The sequence below is a fragment of the Drosophila kikkawai genome, chromosome 3L (assembly GCF_030179895.1).
Source record: "Drosophila kikkawai strain 14028-0561.14 chromosome 3L, DkikHiC1v2, whole genome shotgun sequence".
In the NCBI taxonomy this organism is placed as follows: domain Eukaryota; kingdom Metazoa; phylum Arthropoda; class Insecta; order Diptera; family Drosophilidae; genus Drosophila; species Drosophila kikkawai.
The window spans coordinates 13859686-13879136 of NC_091730.1; the positions used below are offsets into that span (position 1 = coordinate 13859686).

General features: G+C 46.3%; 1 protein-coding gene across 3 annotated transcripts; it reads right to left on the bottom strand.

The window, feature by feature from the left end:
• Positions 1-1940: 1940 nt before the first annotated feature.
• Positions 1941-19422, bottom strand: upSET (SET domain-containing protein upSET). Of its 3 annotated transcripts, XM_041775444.2 has the most exons (6): positions 19284-19422; positions 12689-15245; positions 11427-12010; positions 11115-11313; positions 4316-11046; positions 1941-4246 (listed from the first exon to the last, which is right to left on the bottom strand). In XM_041775444.2, the coding sequence occupies exons 2-6, from the start codon at positions 14656-14658 to the stop codon at positions 4041-4043; spliced, it is 9690 nt and encodes a 3229-aa protein (XP_041631378.1). In that variant the 5' UTR covers positions 14659-15245; positions 19284-19422; the 3' UTR covers positions 1941-4040. The 3 variants fall into 3 exon arrangements, with proteins under 3 accessions (XP_041631378.1, XP_070141762.1, XP_070141763.1); XM_070285661.1 differs by lacking the exons at positions 12689-15245; positions 19284-19422 and adding an exon at positions 12415-12549; XM_070285662.1 differs by lacking the exons at positions 12689-15245; positions 19284-19422 and adding an exon at positions 12075-12202.
• Between the last annotated feature and the right edge of the window lie 29 nt (positions 19423-19451).

Genomic DNA, 19451 nt, shown 5'->3' on the forward strand with positions numbered 1-19451 from the left:
CATCTAGCTATATTGCAATATTGGGAGGCTATAAAATCGGGCTTAATGGCAGTGATGCTCATCTGGCTATATTGCAATATTGGGAGGCTATAAAATCAGACTTTGCATCAGTGATGCTCATGTAGCTATTTTGCAATATTGGGAGGCAATATATCAGGCGTAATAGCAGTGATGCCCATCTAGCTATATTTCTTTATTGGGACAAAATAGATAGATGAGCATCACTGATGCAAAGTCAGATTCAGTGTGCCCAGGTGCATTTAAGCAACATTTTAGCCAAAAAATGTACAATATGGTCACATCTGGTTTGAGTCTTCGCTTACTCCAAGATCAATGGTTCGAAACTTGGACTTTTTATAACAGTTTATACTAGTTTTCAGTTGCTTGCTGCTGGTTTCTGTTCGCCTGTTATCCCAATTTGGGAAACGGGCAATTTGCATGGAAAATTTCAGAAATTTGTATGGACTGCTGCAGGGATGTTGTTGTAAAGGGGTTGTTGTTGCCATCAAGCTGTTGTTGTCGGCAACAAATAGGTATAAATGCATAAAATGAAATATAACAGTTTATACCAATTATTATATTTGCCCAAAAGTTTTTATAAAAGTTTATACCAGTTTTCAGTTGCTTGCTGCTGGTTTCTGTTCGCCTGTTACCCCAGTCTGGAAAGCGGCCAAATTGAATGAAAAATTTTGCTCACTTGCATCTGTGATGCTCATTAGCATTATTAAAAAATTAAAGCATACTTTTGGGGTTTTCTATTAAAAACGTGGCATCTTTTAGGCGGAAGTTCAGATTACAGTTTGATAAGCACTGGTCCAAGTGAGATTCAACTTTTACAGTTTGACAAGCACTTTTCGGATAATATAAAATGGCCATATCTAAAAAATGGTGCAAAAATGTTGAAAAACAGCTAAGTTATAATTTTATTTCTAAAAATTTATCGAACATTTGTAATACAAATTTTGTATGGGAGCTATATGATATAGTCGTCCGATCCGGCCCGTTCCGACATATATAGCAGTGAGAGTATATAGAAGACCCTATACAAAGTTTCATTCAGATAGCTTTAAAACTGAGGGACTAGTTTGCGCAGAAACAGACAGACGGACAGACGGACATGGCTAGATCGACTCGGCTGTTTATGCTGATCAAGAATATATATACTTTATAGGGTCGGAAAGGTCTCCTTCACTGCGTTGCAAACTTCTGACTGAAATTATAATACCCTGCAAGGGTATAAAAACTTCTTGATTTTTTTTTTAAATTAAAAATATCATAACTCGGCCAAAAGAGCATTAAGTTTAAATCGGAAAACTGTTCTGTGCAAGATTTTCTACGGTTAATAAATCTGCATACTTCATTTAAAAATTTTGAAAATTCAATTTTTTATCAAAATCAAAAATTTTAATGATGTAACAACCCCTTATAAAATTTTGCAAAAATGGCCAAAAAATCGATTTCTTCCGGACATGTCTAGAAAGATTCCCCTGTTGATGCTGATCAAGAATATATATACTTTATAGGGTCGGAAACGTCTCCTTTACTGCGTTGCAAACTTCTGACTGAAATTATAATACCCTGCAAGGGTATAAAAACGAAAACAAGAAGGAAGCCAACTGTTGTATGTCGAAGTTTTTATACCCTTGAAGTTTGCGATTGGATCTTTAAGAATCTATCCATTATTTGATTTATATTATAATTTTAGGTCAATAAAAACTTCAAAATTAAATAACAAATTCGAAAAATGCATAAATTTAAATTCGGAAAACTTTCAGAGTTAGTTGACTTCGTTGCAAACTTCTGACTGAAATTATAATACCCTGCAAGGGTTTTAAAAACTTGAATGTTTCAATCAATGTTTCTTCACCTCCTCACTAATCCCCACTTGAAAGAGCCTTTGAACAATCTCTGGTGAGACTGTGAATAAAAACATATCTGTATTATTTTTCATATTATTTTCGTTTTATTGTTGTTTTTCGGTTTTTTGTGTTTATCTTTAAAGAATCTTACGAATTCACTTTGTAATGTATTTTACAGACGAAGCTTGGCATGCCGACAACTTGTCGTGGCATAATGTGTTTGTGTGTTTGTGTGTGTTTAGTAAACAATTAACGTATTTTTAATTTACATCATCAGTTGAACCAAGGTAGACTTATGTGACTAAAACCACTACGCTTACACTTACAATTCAAAATTCGCACTTACAAAGGATCTAAGTGTAGAGTAAAAATTATTACGAGTAGGGGTATTTTTCCCTTCAAATAAGTTATAAATAATTTCGTTTGTGTTTACCAACTAGAGAACTATCAAAATTGTATTACGAAAACTACAAACTGTGTGTTTTATCATCGTACATTTTAATATTTGTTATAGATAACTATGAATAAGTAAGGTTAATATGGGTTTTGCTTATTGTAGTATGGTACATATCTTAAAAAAAAAAATAACTAACAATATATACGTTTCAGTAAAATCCGGCTTAGAACTCTTCAATATTTAGATATTTTACACTTATTCCCTTAGACTAATAATAATGAAGTGTGCTGCATATGTTGCCTATTTACAGAAATAAAAGATAAATCATAAAAAGAAATTACGCTAGCCTGTGTATAACGCACCTGTTTGTCGCCTTAAATTAAGAAATACAATTCCGTATGTACAAGTTTATGTTATGTAAAGGAGAATATAGTCTTCTCCATTAAACTTATTCAAGAAAAATAAAACAGATGGTCTACGACTGGTAAGTGTGACGGAAAAACTTTTCACCGGGTGTATTCGTTTTTTTTTCTAAGGTTCCAAAAAAGAGATAATACAGATTTATATATTTTAATTTCCCATTATATAAAAGAGAAATGCTACAACGCAAGGGATGTATCGAAAGGTACACACCTTGGCTGGCATTTATCATGTTGAATAATGCAACAAAAATTGGAGTTAATTTTGTAAAATGATTTCACAAAATGTAACCAGAATTTATGATTTCCCTTAAAGAATAGGGTTGCTTGTTATTTTGTATGCAAGTTTAAAACAAAATTAATTCTAGGTACGAAAAATGGCTTCGGAAATCAGCTGTTGCCTGTATTTATGCCTATGTACATCCATTTTGTGGCCCAATTATTAATTCAATTAACCCCTCGCTTTGTACTCTTTTTTCAACGTTGTTCAACTCACACGCACCTTTAGCTGGTAAGGACAATAAACAATTTGCATTCTCCTGCTTTGTGAGTGTTTAAAATAATTATTTACATTGGATTCTCTTCTTAATATTGCTTTGTGGCTTGGGCTTATCTCTGCATTTCGTTAGATATTGTATATAATATTTGGGGCTTGGTTTTATCTTTTTATTTCTACGTTTTACAAGTAATTCAAGTTGTTTAAACAAAAGTTACACAAAATATATAGGATATAGGTATAGAGATTTAGTTCCCCATATCTAACGAAACTGTGTTTTCTGGGTCTCCTTTAAATCGGCTTAAATAACTAAAAAAAAATACATATTACCAATTACCCAAGGGGATTCTCCTATATCAGCTTTGTAATTTCAGTTTTTCTTTTTTGGCTGCCTAAATCTGAACTCTATATACTATATGTAAATATATATTATATCGATCCTTGTTATATTTTTAATTGGGTTTCTTCTTTGTTTGCTTTGCGTCTATCTTTTTGCTTTGACCGAAAACGAATGCCATTAAGTAAACTAAGTAGTTTTTAGTTAAAACGCAACGTTTTTGTTTATCTTCTAGAAATTCTTAAAGATCTCAGAGTTGGGTTTTTTGCTTACAAATATACATGTTGTTGATTGCATTGTGTGTTTTGCTAGGCTTTTTCATGTTTTGTTTGTCTGTATGTTTGCTTTGATCTGTTATTGTTTGCTATTCAAAATATTATTAAAATAAACACTGAAGGGGCGAAGTATTTCTCGTGTGGTTTGTAAACAAGCTTTTTCTTATAAAAAAAAAAAAAAAGAAACTTGAATCCGACCTCCCCGTTTGTTCTGTCCGATATTTTGTTTACCCTTAGTGCTTGCTCTTCCCCTTCTCCTAGTGACCCGCATCTCTCCGGTTTGCTGCCGCCGTGGTCACCTTTTCCACTAATGCACTCGCTGCCGCAGTTCCGGCCGCCACTGAACCCAAACGCTCGATTACCCTCGAATCACAGGAAATTGTCCTTTGCAGACACCGCGATCGCTCACTCATCTTCTCCTGCTGCTGCTCCAGTAGCGTTGGTGCGGCATTAAAGTGGCCACCTGCGGGTGTAGAAACTCCTGATTTACAACTCTATTCGGATTTTAAGAAAATATGTAGTAGCAACTCACCTTTCGGTTTATCATCGAACATGTGCAGCTTTTGAGCCGTACTCAGAATGCTGTTCACTGTGCTCAGGGTGGTGGCCGCCGGATCCAAAGTCGGATTCTTGATGGCAGGCATTCTGCTGACGCCGAGTACCTGCTGCAAGTGATTGTTGCTGCTACTCTTGCTGTTGACATTATTGCTTCCGAGATTAAGGTGATTCGAGCCCTGCTGCTGCTGGTGCTGCTGCTGGTGGTGATGGAGCTGCTGGTGTACACTGATCGAGTTCCTGCGCTCCCTTATGGCCGCCTGATACCGTTCCGGCGATTGCAGCGAGCACTTGTTGATTGTTTGCGGCTTGGCAAAGCAGCTCGCTGCTGGTGGGGTTGTTGGTGTCGTAGGAGTTGTGGGCGTTGTTGGGGCCGTATCCACCGATGGCCGATGCCTCATCCTATACTCACTAATGGAGAGCTTGCGTTTGGGCATTGGCGTTGGCTCTGGCACTGTGAGCATGGGATTCAGACGAGGATCATGGCTGGCGGTGCGAGTGTACAGCTTCAGCGGTGTGGTGGTCGGTGGCGGCATTTCTACGGACAAAGGTGATGAAGCCACAGCAGCAGTTGCTGTTACTGGGCTAACTATGGCAGCAGCTGCTGGACAGGCTGCCGCCTTGGAAGATTTGATTTTTGCCTCCAGATACTCCGAGAGACTGGGCATGCTGCTACTGCTGTTGGTGGGGACATTGCCGGCAATGCCACTTGCTGGCAACGAAGGAGTATCCTGAAACTTGCCGTAGATGGTGTTGTAGAAGGGCAAAGGTGGCATCTTGCTGTCCAGTGGTGGTACTGTAACCGCAGGAGTAGGTTGCGTGATCAGCACAGGTATGGGAGCAGCTTTCGGCGTGGGCACTGGAACGGGGGCAGGCAGGGGAGTAGCCACTATAGCTGGGACTGCGACTGGTGGCTTCTGAATGTAGCTCATCTTGCTGCTAATCAGTCTGCTGCTGTCCTTATCCTTTTCTTTTTCTTTGTCCTTCTCCTTCTCCCGTTCCTTGTCCTTCTCCTTGCTCTTCTGTTTCTCATGCTTCTGTTTCTCGCGATCCTTCTTCTTGCTCTTCTTCTTCTCCTTCCTTTCCTTCTTCAAGGCGGCCGCAATGAGCGCCTGCTGACGGCTGCCGCACATAGACTCGCGGCGCCGTGTAATGGCCGTTATCTTGCCACTGGCAATGGCTGCCGCCAAGCTCATGGGTCCTCCTCCACTCGCAGGACTTGCCAGGACCTCCTGGTGATGATTGTTTTCTTTGCGGTGCTGTGGCTGTTGCACTGCATTCGGAACTCCACCTGAGGCACCCACACCAGTGGAGGCGACGATGCCAGGAACGGCGCTTGCCAGCGCCTTACTGCTATTAAGGAGAATGCTGCTGCTGAGGATCTGGCTGTTGGGTTTGGTCAGCTCTTGCTCGAAGTTGGTCTGCCGCTTCTTGGCCGTGGGTGGAGTCGGCGGGGCCAGGGGCTGGGGCAGGGGTGATTGGGTCACGGGTGTGACGCACATGGACATGGTGCGACGCCGCATCTTCTGCTGTTGCTGTTGATCCACATTATTGTGCGCCAAGTGCTTGGACTTTCCATTGGCCGTAATGGCTGATGGGCTGGCAGGTGGCACCAGGGTTGAAGGCGGCGCTGGGGGCAAGGTCTTGGAATCCGTCTTAATGACTGACTGGTTGGACTTTTTCTTTGAGTCTGCCAAGGGGAGGACAAGTGTCGTCGATGATGCCTTGTGCTTTTCCTTTTCTTTTTCCTTTTCTTTATCCTTTTCCTTCTCCTTTTCTTTATCCTTTTCTTTTTCCTTTTCCTTCTCCTTGGATTTCTTCTTTTCCTTCTTTGACTTCTTCAGCTGCTTCTCTTTCTCGCGCTTCTCATCCTTCTCCTTGGCGGTTTTCTTGGACTCTGCCCCGCTCCCACCACTGCTGCTGCTGCTGTTGCTCTTTTGGTTTGAAGCCGCGGCGGTGGCCTTTTTGTTTCTCGACTGCAGGTATGAAATGTTGGCCGCATGGAAGGACAGCAAACGTTCCTGAATGTCGTGTTTTGTGAGATTTTTCGTACTCGAAGGAGCAGCAGGAATTGCAGGAGCTAGAGGCACTGGCGCTGCTGCTGCTACTACTTCTATGGCTCCTGTGGTCGTGGTTGAGGGAGGGAGAACTACCTCCAGCTTGAGCTTTTTCTTTTGCGGCTGCTCATCCTCTAGTTTGAGAGGCGGAGGTGGTCGCGTTGCCTTGATGGCCACCTTTCCTACATCGAGCAGTGTTGCTGCCGCTGCTGCCGTTGCCGTGGAGCGTAACAGGGACTCGCCCGGCTTGGGTTCTTCCACCTTTGTGGTCTCCACCTTGGGCGGCGGCGGCAGCTCAGATTCCGGAATTATAGTTTCCTTTTTGGGCACCAACTTGACAGCGTTGGTATTCAGCTCTAATTTCGGTTCCACTGGCAAGGGCTCAGCCTTGGTCTGCTGCTGCTGCTGCAGTTGCTCCAGCTGTAGCTGTTGTTGCTGCTCGCGCTGTTCCTCCTCCTCTCGCTTCACCTTTACCATCTCCTCGAATTTATCGCAGGCCTGGCTCTCCACATCACGTTCCACATCAATCTTTACATCATCGGCGGCTGCACTTGTGTCCTCCGGCTCGATCTTCACCAGATTGTCCTCAGCGACGATTTGCTGAGTGCCCGGGCTAGGAGATCGCAAAATGTCCACGTCATCGTCCTGCTCCGGCTGTTGTTCCTGCTGGTGGCTATGCTCAGTTTCCACCTTCAAAACTGGCATGGCCATGTCCTCATCCTCAGCCTCCTCCTTGGGTTCTTCTCCAATGACATCAATGTGCGGTTCATCGACTTCCATACCATTCGACCCATTGCTAATCACCACTAGGCGGCGCTTCTTCAGCGGCGTGCTGAATCCATTAGCAAGGGGCGAGACACTCGGCTGAAGTTGAGGTTGGGGGGTGGGCGTCTGCTGTTGCTGCTGCGGAGAAAGTCCTTCATCCGGAGTAGTTTCCTCGCTGATGGCCTGTCGCAGCCAGCGCTTCTTCACCGATGAATTATTTTGCAGCGGCAAATGCAGTTGGTCACGTGCAGTGCCCCCCGGTGTGGTTGCCGTCGACGTCGACGACGACGACGTCTCTGTCTGGTGGATAAACTGCTCAACCTTCAGCAGTGCCGGCGCTGGCTGATGCTGATGATGCTGCTGCAGCTGGTCGCGTTCACCATTAATCTCGCTCATGGCCGCTCGCACAAGGCTGTCCAAGCCCGAGGATGAGGAACCTGACTGCTGCTGCTGCTGCTCACACTGCTCCTGCTGAAACCAGCTGGACATGAGTGTCTTCTTGGTCTTGGCCCCACCGGGCGGAAACTTGAATTCACTTGATGGCGAGGCCGTGGCTGGAACTGGCGGCTGCTCAACCAGCGGTCCCATGGCGGCCTCAATTAGCAAACAGGCGCTGCTCACAGGCAGGGACTGCTGCGACTTGGGTGTGGGTGATTTGAAAGATTCGCTAGCGATGGATGGCGAGTTGTTGTTGTGGTGAGCCAAGGCCAGGAGCAGACCTGCTGCCTGGTCTTCCGATCCATGATGATGCTGCACATGATCCTCCGATTCCGAGTTGGTCAAGGCGTGCGATTCCCCATCCGACTCCACCATAAGGCTCTTCCTTCGCTTATTGTTGCTGCTGCTGCTGTTGTTGTTATTGTTGTTGTAGCTTCGGCTTACCTTCCGCTTCTTCTTTTGGTTGCGTCGCTGCGGGGAGTTGGTGCTTGTCGGCGTATCCATCACATCCTCACTGATCGAGTTGGAGCTGCTGCCTCGCTTATTGGGCGAAGCTGGCGAGTTACTCGCCTGCCGCTTGTTGGCGCTACCCCCACCACTTATGCCCTGTCGCGTGGTCTCCTTCTTGTGGCGCGCCTCTTGCTTCTCCATCTTTTCAATGGCTCGCAGAATGGCCTCCAGCTTTCGATCCTCCCGCGACTGCTTCGGCTTATCCTTGACGGGCGTGCGGGTTGTGGGTGTTGTGGCCAATCCCTCATCATCTCTGGATGATTCGCCTGCGGACGAAGGTGTAACTGGTATTGCTGCTGCTGGGGCTGCTACTGCTGCAGCAGGGGGAGTCACGTGTTGTTGGGTAGGCGGCTGCTTGCCTGGAGTTTTCCTGGCTGTAGCCACCACCGCTGGTTGCCCACTATTGTTGTTATTATTATTATTATTGTTGTTGTGGACCAGGGACACACTTTTCGTAGGAGTGGCGGCCACCTGAATGGTCTGGACCACGCCGGTTGAATAGACAATCTGCTGCTGTTGTTGATGCTGCTGCAGCTGCTGTGGTTGTTGCTGCTGCTGCTGGGTTTGCCTTTGTGGCGACTGCATTGGAGGCTGATGATGTGGCTGTGGTTGCTGCTGCTGCTGCTGCTGCTGCACAGTTGTCACCTTAATAGGCGTGGCATGCAGGGTTTGTAAGGCACTCACTGCCATCCTGGCCTCATCTGCCATTTGTTGCTGATGCAGTTGTTTCTGCTTTTGTTGTTGCTGCTGCTGCTGTTGCTGTTGCAAGAAGTGAGCTGTCACCTGCTGTTGCTGTGCTTTAGGAGATTGTTGCTGGGGCTGCTGCTGCGGTTGCTGCTGAGATTGCCTCACAAAATACGTGGACATGGGCTGCTGGGCAGCTGCTGCTGCTGCAATCACAGCCAAAGGTTCCTGATGCTGCTGCTGCTGTTGCAAAAGGGAAGTTTGCTGCAACACCACATGACCAGGTTTCTGTGGCAACTGTGGTGATAATATCGGCGTTAACATTGGCGTGGGCAACGCTGCCAGAATCTGTTGCTGCTGATGCTGTTGCGTAGGACTCCGCTGCAAAAGCGATGTCTGGTGCGGCGTTGGCGACTGCAGCTGAGCGGGCGTAGGCGAAGGAATAGACACTGAAGGCGATGAGGAGGAGGTACAAATGCCCGAGTCATGCAGCACACTGGACATGGACACCGAGCAGGAGTTGTTGCTGCTGCTGCTGCTGCTGCCGCTGCTGCCGCTGCTGTTGCAAACCGGCGCCGTCATCGACGAGGCCGTCGTTGGTGAGGGCTTAAAGCCAAGATTCAACTGACCAAGCTGCGGACTATTCAAACCCATTTGGCTGCTCTCGCCACTGGAGGAGGTTGAACGATTCCTTGAATTTGGTAGGACGACACTTGTTGCTCCGCCTGCGGTTGCTGCTCCAGATCCAGATCCTGGTCCTCCGACCACACTCAGTCCCATCGTCAGCTGTATGGCTGCCGCGCTATTGGCCGCTGCAGATGCCGCCGCTGCTGCTGCCGCCTTGTTGCGGTGACTGCTCCTGGGCTGTGCCGGCGGAGCCTGCAGCTGCTGTTGCACTGCCAGCGGCAAGGCAAAGAGGCAATCGCTGCCCAGATCGCAGGCACAGCGTGTGCTTGTGGGCTGAATGACAGCTGCATGGGATTTCTTCTGCTCCACCGCCGCCAGGTCGTGTGGCTCGTGACGCACCGTTATCTCCGTCTGGGCACGGATGTGCGTCAGTGCCACTATATACAGGTGGAGCGTCCCCTTCTCGAAATAGTGCTGCAGCTCGGCATTCGGGCGGCAGGAGCGACGGACAAAGCGTGCATCGTTGCCGTATGTCCGCGTATCTACGCATACCTCCGGCCCCTTAAGGTACGAGGGCGGCTGCTGCGTCACCTGCGGCACACTGCCATCCGGTCGCAGCGTCTGCATGGGTGCCTCCACTCCAGGCAGCTGGTAAAAGAAGACAAACTGGCCGGGCGTCTTGTGGGCCTTGAAGCTGTTCAGGTAATTGCTCGGCGGGGGCGTGTTCATGTTGACGGTGGGATTCTGGGTGCGGAATTGCGTGGTCAGCATATACTTGCCGCGCAGCTCGTGGATAGGGGCATGCGGCGCCAGCTCCACGCTGCTAATCAACACCTTGGCGCCCGCATACGGAATGAGCTGAGCACGCTGCTCCAGCTCCAGCTCACTGCTACCACCGCCGGTTGTCGAGAGTTGCTGCTGGATCAGACGCAGTGCCTTGTTCTCCGTGTTCTGGATGCTCTGCAGCAGGCTGGGTTGCTTCTGAATGGCATGGAGGCGGGCTCGCAGCTCCGGCGAATAATGATTGGTCACCGCGTACTCGTAGTTCTCAATCCATTGCCGCAAATTGGCGGCATGCTTTTCAGCCGCCGTAAGAGCCAGATTGCTGCCGCTGCCGCCACTCGTCCCCTCGGAATTGGACTTGCTCTTGCGCTTGCTACTCTTTTTGCTAGACTTGCCAGTGCCAGCGTTACCAGAGGGAGCTACTCCTCCTACTCCTCCGCTGCCGCTCTTCTCGTTGCTGCCGCTCTTCTTGGTTTTCTTTAAAGTGGAACCTCCGCCGGCTCCATCTTTGGTTTTCTTCGACTTCTTGGACATGCCAGTGCCCGTGGCATAGCCGCCATTCAGTCCCGATGTTAGCCTTTGCTGCAGCTCCTCGGACATGGCCACTCCGCCGATGCCAGTGCCACTGCTAAAAGCTCCTCCGCTGAGCGTTGCTCCTGCCGCCACGGCTGCAGCTCCATTAGCCGCCTGGGTGGCCACCAGCAGCATGTGCTCCTTACGCTTCTGTCGCTGCAGGGCACGAGCTCTCACCTTGTCCACAGCACGCGGCTGACACAGCTCGCACATGTACTCCTCGGGAATGTTCTGGCGGTCAATGCCCATGCAGTCCACGTGCTGCCAAGCCCTGGGAATTAGGAGATAAAGATAAAAGTTATATCTAAAGACTTGAGACCGTATTAATTATGTACTCACGAGCACTTGTCGCAGCATATCATGTAGCCATCGTCGTGGGTCAGCTCACAAATGCAGCGCGTCACAGAGTCATCGTCGGCCTCGGCTTCTGGCGCTGTCTCCGTCTCCTCGCCCGGATCAATGTCAGCGCTGGCCAGGCCCAATCTAGAGCTACTGCTAATGGCCGAGTGGGCATCATCGTCGGTGACATGACGAGGAACTGCGTAGAAAAAAGTGGGAATTATAATTTTTGGCATTTGAAAAAAATAAATACAATATTATTTCCTTTGAATAAATCTAATTCTGAAGGTTAACACAATGATTGCTATTTACCCGGCTGACCGTAAAAGTTTCCATAGGTGGGTGTGGTCTGGCCCCCTGCCACTGTCACACCAATTCCGCCTAGGGACCACTGTTGCGGCTGCTGTTGCTGCTGCTGTGCCACTCCAGCAATGGTTGTATCCTGCTGCTGTGACTGCTGTTGTTGCTGCTGCTGCTGCTGCAGGGAGGCATAGGTGTGGTCCTGCATTATGGCATGAAGCTGCTGCAGGCGCAGATCCTGTGTTAGCACTGGCACCGGTCGCACCTCCTCAATATATAGCTCTTCGTCGTTGGCACTCAAATGGCTTTGGCCCATTGGATGCTGTGCCGTTTGTAGCTGAGCTGCTGCTGCTGTTCCTGTTCCTGCTGCTGTTGCAGATGTTGCACTTGTGGTTGTTGCTAACTTCACCAGTGGCCCTGCTGCGTCCAGTTGTCCAGAAACGTTACTGAGCGGCGTTAAATGAAGAGACGTGGCTGGGGTAAGAGTTGTCGTGGTATAACCGCTAGCACTGTTGTTCCGCAAAGCTCCCAGATTGCTCATGCTATTGCTATGGGTCAGGTTACTGCTGTTGCTGCTGCTGCTGTGTTGGTTCACGCTGAAAAGTTAAGATACGCAGCACGTGTGAATACAGGAGAGATGTCACAACACACAATTCTCACATAGAACTGATCAAAACAGCTGGCCCAGCCCGATAGTTGATGCAATTCTGACACTTGTGGGAGAAAACTATCGCTTGTTCATCCGGAACGAGCCGTCATTTAACAAACAAATCGATTTTAAAGGGCTAAAAGCAAGGCATTTAGAGCAGTCAGTGTGTCAATCGATTTAAAACTGATTAAACGTAATTGCTGTCAGTTTCGGACGAGTGGCAAAACTCTGCAAAATTGTTGTCATTTATATTTACTTTTAAGGTAAGTTATGGCTAATTCAATGCCAAATTGTTCACTTTAAAAGTTCATTGTTGGGAAACGGCTAATGCTAGTTTATTAAATTAAATACCTCCAAGTCCCTTCTATCCTAAATGTCCACGAATGCATTGGTTTAAGGATACGTGTCCCGAGATACTCAAGTGGCATTTTTATTTTTTTTAATTTTTTCCTAATTTTTGATCAAAATTGAAAGTCAAAACCCCGAATTTTGACTAACAAAAATGAAGCTACTTTGTTAAATAAAAAATTATGAATACCTTTCCCCCCTTAAACTCAAATTATAGCTTTTCACTATTTGAAATCGCGATAATTTATGTTTATATTCATCACTAGACCATCCTTACCCGTGCTTGTAATACTCAATGACGGTTGGTGCCTTCCTTGCCGTCTCGTGCTGCATTGGCTGATACGGATGCTGCTGCTGCTGCTGTTGCTTACGCTCCAGTGACGCCGCCCGGCTGCTGGGGGCACTCACCGATTGACGACGCGCCGCCGTTGCCGAGGACATATACGAGGAGATGGCTGCACTGCCGCTTACGAAGCCATGCGACGAGATGCTAACAGAGGGGGTGCTGGCCACAGTCACTGGAGGCGTGCCAGTGCCAGTGACGGTAAGAAACGATGGCGAGGAAACTGGCTTGTTGCCGGCTGCTTGATAATGTGTCAATAGCAGATTTCCCGGACTGCCAGCGGATCCGCCATTGCTGCTGCTAGTGCCGCCTCCACTGCTATTATTGCTATAGATAATCTGTGTGGGTGGCGGCATGTTGCTGCTGCTGCTGGTGGTGGCACCCGGCACCTGTTGGGATCGCTGTTGCTGCTGACTAAATGACTTCTGGGCCATGCTTTGCAGGATGCGCGCAGACAACTCATCCGTCATCTGGGTGCCGTTGACAATCATTACGTCATCGGTGATCAGAGAAGAGTTGGTCACCGCATGCGCAGGCTCATTGTCGCTACTCCCGCTGCTGTTGTAGTGGATGCGCTTCGTCGTTCCCATCTGCTGCTGCTGCTGCTGGGGATGCTGCTGGATGACGGTGCCATGCGAGTTGACAAACTTAATGGTTCCGCCGCCAGTTGCCTGAGCCTGCGCCTGCAGCAAGTATCCGCCTGCCGAGCCGGCATTCGGAGATGTCTTGTGCTGCAGTTGAGTTCCCTGCGGCAAGTTGATCTGCTGCTGCTGCTGCACATACTTGCTGTTTAGCTTGGTGACCTTGGTAACTGGCGTAGGCGTAACTATCGACTGTTTGGCATAGGTAGCCTGCTGCTGTTGCTGCTGAGGCAAAGCAGCAATAGACAGGGCAGTCGTTTGTTTTACAAACTTTGCCTTGGCACCTGCCGCCGTCTTGTAGGTTTGCTGCTGCTGCTGCTGTTGCTGCTGCTGCTGCTGAGTGATGAACGTCTTCAGCTGCTGGGACTGCAGTTGCTGGTGATGCTGTTGCTGCTGCTGTTGCAGCATATTGCCCACGCTCTTTACCGTAATCTTTTGATTGGCCTTCTTCAGTAGCGCCGCATTGCCAGCCAATGCTGTCGTCGCCGTGGCATTTACATACTTCTGCTGCGCCGGCTGCACTATTATTTGCGGCGGAGTAGCCGGAACGTAAGACTGGAGGCGAGCCGCAACGCGAGAGTTCACAGTCACTTTCTGCAAAGTGGCTGCCTGCGGGTGATGCTGCTGCTGTTGCTGTTGCGCTTTAAATGCGCTAATGCTGCCAAACTTCTGGGCCTGCTGTTGCTGCAGTAGTGGTTGCTTTGCCGGCGATGCCGTCACATACGGCAGACTTTTTGCGCCCATATAGCTGAGCTGCTGTTGCTGGGTTGCTCCTCCTTGGACAGGGGCCTGCTTTGAGAGCACCGTGAGATTGCTGAGCAGGAGCTTTGAATTGTGCGGCGGCGCCGCAGCCGAGGCATCAATAATGACATTACTGGTGCTGCCATCAGTGGTCACAATCTTATAGATTTGAGGATTAATCAGCTCCTGACCGGAGCTGGCCGAAGAGGCTGCCCCAGTGCCTGCTGCCGTACGCACTGCGTATTTTTGCGTTGCATTCACCGCCACCACTGACTGGGATTGGCCTTGGCTTGCGCTGAGGATCTGGCGCGTGCTGATCGACATGCGGCGCTGCATGATGCGCTGCAGTTGCGCCTGCGTTGACAAACTTGTGCCATCGATGACGATGTGCGGCGGTGGCGGCGGTTGGGGGCCAGCGATCCCGACGCGATTGATGCTGCTCGTGCTACCGCCGCCGACGCTGGTGCTGCTGCTGCTAACGGCGGGCTCCACAAAGACCGTGTCGTGGCTGGACATGGGCATGGCGATGCTGGTGTAGATTTTGCAGAGCTTTCTGCAAGCTTAAATTATAGTTTCTGTAGGAAGAGGGAGAGCCTAACTTGGCTTTAAAGTTCACTCAATCGGTAGAGTTCAAGATTAGCTTTCGATTTCACAACACTACTTCACTACTGGTGAGGCCGTCATGTTGCTGTTGCTGTAGCTCCTGGCTCTTCGTAGATGTGCCCCCAAAGCATTGGGGGCCCAATGCATAATCTCTGGCTCTGGCACGGAGTGGTAATAACGCTACTAACGGTAGACGATAAGGGCCGTGGTGTGCGCTTGAATTGCATAGACGGTGTCCAACACTGTGCCACATCACATTGTCAGCCATCACAAACATAACGCTGCGAGAGATTCAACGGCTTCCGCTACCACTTCCTCTGCGCACTGCTTCCTTGCTCTGCAGCTCTAGCTCTAGCTCCTGGGATCTTAATCCTGATCTTCTTCAGTAACGAAAATTCTATCCCGTTCCGATTCGTATTAATTTTACGTTGTTGTCTGTCGTTGTATGTTGTGACTTATACTTCGTGGATATTATTTTAATATATATAAACGATCTTTCGTTGTTTCTGGAATAAAAAGAAAATAGAAGAATTTTAATTTAGTTAATGATTAAGGTAAAATCACAACAAGGGACAATCGGCTTCAATTTGGACGATCTTTCAAGATACGCAATGATTGCTTGAATCTGAATTTTAATTTTATAATAAATATTATTTATTAATCGAAGAAATAATCCCCAAAATTATGATTTTTTTTAAAGATTAAATGGAAAGGATACAAATAATTTCAGACCACCGATAGTATCGCTAAGTGATGGCCCCATCTCTATCGTCCCGGCGTGGCATTGCCAGATGCAATTCGCATTAAACATTATGTAATGAAATAAAAAGCACAGCACCGTTGCTGTCGAGCGCCAAAAATGCGCATGCGCACTTTAAACATCCAATATCCGCGTTTTCTCTGCATACTATATGTATGTATTTTCGCCTTTGCTTTCGGAATGTGCTTCGTGATGCACTTGCTGTAAACTTGAACGCAGCATCAGGGAGCGAAAAATCAGAAAATCAGAGAGAAACCACCGAGAAGCGAACACGGTGCAAAAGGTGTGCCCAAAGCAAGCAAGGGATTGTGTGAATTGTTTACACTTGTGTGCGTGTTGGCTATGTGTATGTGTGTGCAGTATGACCCCCCTGGCAAATATTGGAAAAAATAAAAAGAAAAACAGCAACAACGTTAAGCACTTGTGCATTTGTCTTTTATGATGAAAACCTGTTTTTCTATTTTTTTGCATTGTTTATGCGCGCACCTCTTCAGCTAAATCAGTAAGGCTAAAGTCTCCCATTTGCACAAATTTGGCAATGTAATATTTGTCACAAGTAAACTTAGATGAGTTGCTAATCTAAATCTAAAACAGCTCAACAGTATAAATATTTTGATATACTCGTTTTCTAAATTCAGATGAGTTCAGATTTTATAAGCAACTTTCTAGTACTATTTCAAAGATGCTACTAACAATAGCAAACTGATTCAATATGACGAACTCTTTAATATATTAGTTTCTAGGTCTAAGTTTATTTGTCAGTTTTTCTTAAGCTTTGTATTCCTCCTTTTTTAAGTACATAGTTTATCTGAACTAGTATTACAATTTTATGACCACGAAAAGTATCTAGATACATATATGAGAATATTTCGATTCTTTACATCTTAGATATGTACATATGTAACTTTTAGATTAGATTTTACAAATGAGCAATTACTCTCCAATACTCCCAGCAATGTGTCAATATTTTGCTGCTATGTTTTGCTCTACGTTTCGCGCTGTTCCTATTATTTACTACACAATCCGCTTTCGCTACGTTGTTCGGATTGCAAAGCGGAGGAAAAGCCAAAGCAAAGACAGAGAGGAGGCAAAGCAGAGCGAAATGTGAATGCACTAATTTCGCCTTGGCATCCGGCGCGGCATTCATCGCTAGTTGCTGTTGTCGCTGTCTTGTATCTATTACACATTACACTGGCAACTTGCACTTGGGTTTGTATGTATGTATATTCCACCTGCACCTGTGTGTGTGGCTGAGTTTGGGGCCAATTTGCGCCTATTGTCTATTGCACTCGCGTGCTGTAGATACAATTTCCAATTGAAATAGAGAATAGGGAGCAGCAGCGCAATTGATTCCCCTCAATTGAATTTAAGATAAATCTAGCGCGTGCTATTATGTAACTTTTTATTTGTTTCCTGGGAAGTTTTGGTTTAGAACTCCTCCTCCATCGACAATTATGCTTCCTCCCATTTCCGTTTTATCGTCATCACGTTTCAGATTTCTCAATGGAAGGAAGCAGGGCACGATAACGGCACAAAAGAGAGCGATTGCAGTAAATTTTGATTTAGGTTACACACAAGAGCATTTACAATCAATCCTACAATAGCGCTGCTAGTTAAAAATATACAACTGTGACAAAGAGAGAAAGACAGATTTCCTCATCCTCAGCCAAAAGGTGAAATATACTCACACAACTGCAAACGCCAACCCTACCCCAACCCCAACAAAAACAACAACGTAGTCATCATCATCGGCAAGTAAAATGCGCGCCATAAACAAATTATACACACACCAGCCCACAAAATAAGCCCCAGAAGTCGCCCCCATTACCAGCTAGTGGGTGTGAGCAGGACAGCAAGCAGATCTCTGTAAATGCACGTTGGAAACTTATCGCACACATATACTCAACGATAAACAAATACAAACACTGACCGCAGTGCTTTCCTACTGTTGTTGTTGCTATGGTTTTTGTTGCATCGCTAGATGAAGTAGAACAAAAAAATACAGTAGATTGTCGATAAAGTAAATTTATCAAACTCTTCGATTCACAATGGAATTTGTACATTGAAAGGGAATATTTTTGTTTCATGTTGGTTCTATTTTTGTAAACTTATTTGAGTTTACAGAAGTTCCCTTGCAGATGTTTCCCTGTAGCGGTGGCAAGATACACATGTGTGAGAGGAGCCACGAAAGCTTATCGACACGCACACAAGCGCTCAAGTGCGGGGGAAAAGAGAAAGAACTGTATTGCGATCTCCTGAATTAAAATGAACCTACAATTAAAAATAGTAACGCAGCCGTTGGCAGCTCATATTAGTTTTTTGACCAATTGGACTACGTGACTGCACAATAATATTGGCATTGCTTTGACTGTACAAACGGTGACAACCATCAAATGGGCCTTAGCTGTGGCTTTTGCATACGCCTGTCAGTCAGCCAATTGCGTCTTATTTTTATTTTTCTGCTCTCCTACTTTTACACCGCTAAAGGGTGTGCTCGATCAGTTTGAAACTATCTTGGAACTTCAGATTGCAATCACCGCAGAGTTACGGATATCAAAGAAGAGTGGCGTTCACCTCTCACCGCCCACTTCCACCTACACGAAAATCTTAGCTAGGAGGGGGAGGGTTTGGGGGTGCTTTAGGTTTGGGGCTTGGTTTTCTGTTTTTGGGCCGTAGCTGCGACAACCCTTGAATTATCGAATGTCTTGCCGCCTTGCCTGTCCCTTCGCTTTCGCGAATTTACATTTGTTCGGCGGTCTGCGCTGCGCAGAAAATAACGAAAATCGAGCGCAGTACGAAAAGTTGTCTATCAACTTTTGCTTTCATTTTGTGGCGAAAATTCGCGCGTACAAAGAACAAGGCATAAATAACAATTGCAAAAATCACGTATGCGTAAAGAGCAGCGCAGGAACATTCGGGCAGTACGCAGTGCGTTAGAGCAGGACAAGCAGACTAGACGCTCTTACATGCACACTCACACATGCGCATTGCTGGCTGCGGCTAACTTCACGGCGTATCAGCATGCAAACGGCGAAAACACACAATAAAACGGTTGAGGAAAACAAGACGAAAGAAAGAATAAATATAAGCGAATAACGTCAGTCTTTTCTAACATTATGAATATAAAAACCAAGGTAGAATCCCCCATGGCGTCATCAATGCGAAAAGGAATTTGGCTCTTAAAAGAGTACATTTAAAGCAGATTTTTAATAAATTTTCAAGTGACCGTTCGCTGTGCGCATGTCAAAACATTGGCGAAGGCAACAAAAAATACTCCTCGGCATACACATAGTGTTGAAAATAGGGCTAAGGTGTGCCAAACTTCTGATACGATTCATTTATAGGCATAGTACCCGAGCAAAACAAATAAAACAAATTAAAATTGAAATTATTTGCGTTGAGCTGGCAACTCTGTGCTCGGTACTATATTACGCACATCTAACTTCACGTTGCACAAAACGGAATTGAAAGCAAAACAAATGAACGCGCGAACGTGTGTGCGAGCGAGCAAGTCATATAGACGTCCAGTGGGGAAGAGAATTAGCAATTAAATATGGCGACACAGTATGCAAAAAATGAGGAAACTAAGAATATCAAGAGATCAACAAATGGAATATTTATCTTCCTAGAATTAGCATAAAACCGTAATTCCTACAGTATGTCCCTAATCTACTCTGAAATAGTTTTGTCCAACTTTTTCGTATGGCAACTCTCTCTTCTCGGGACATTGTGATTTTACAATTTTGGGCGCGCACTCACACATACATACACTGTTTTTACTTACCGCTTATTTTTATTATTATATTTTTGTTGATTTTTTTCACTCGTTTTACACAACTTAGTTTGATTTGACGGAAAGCTCAGTAGGTTTTTTGATCAAAACTTTTGGAACTTGATTTTCACAAACCAATCTCGATTTGTATATACACTTAGCCACTTCTTTATTTTTGTT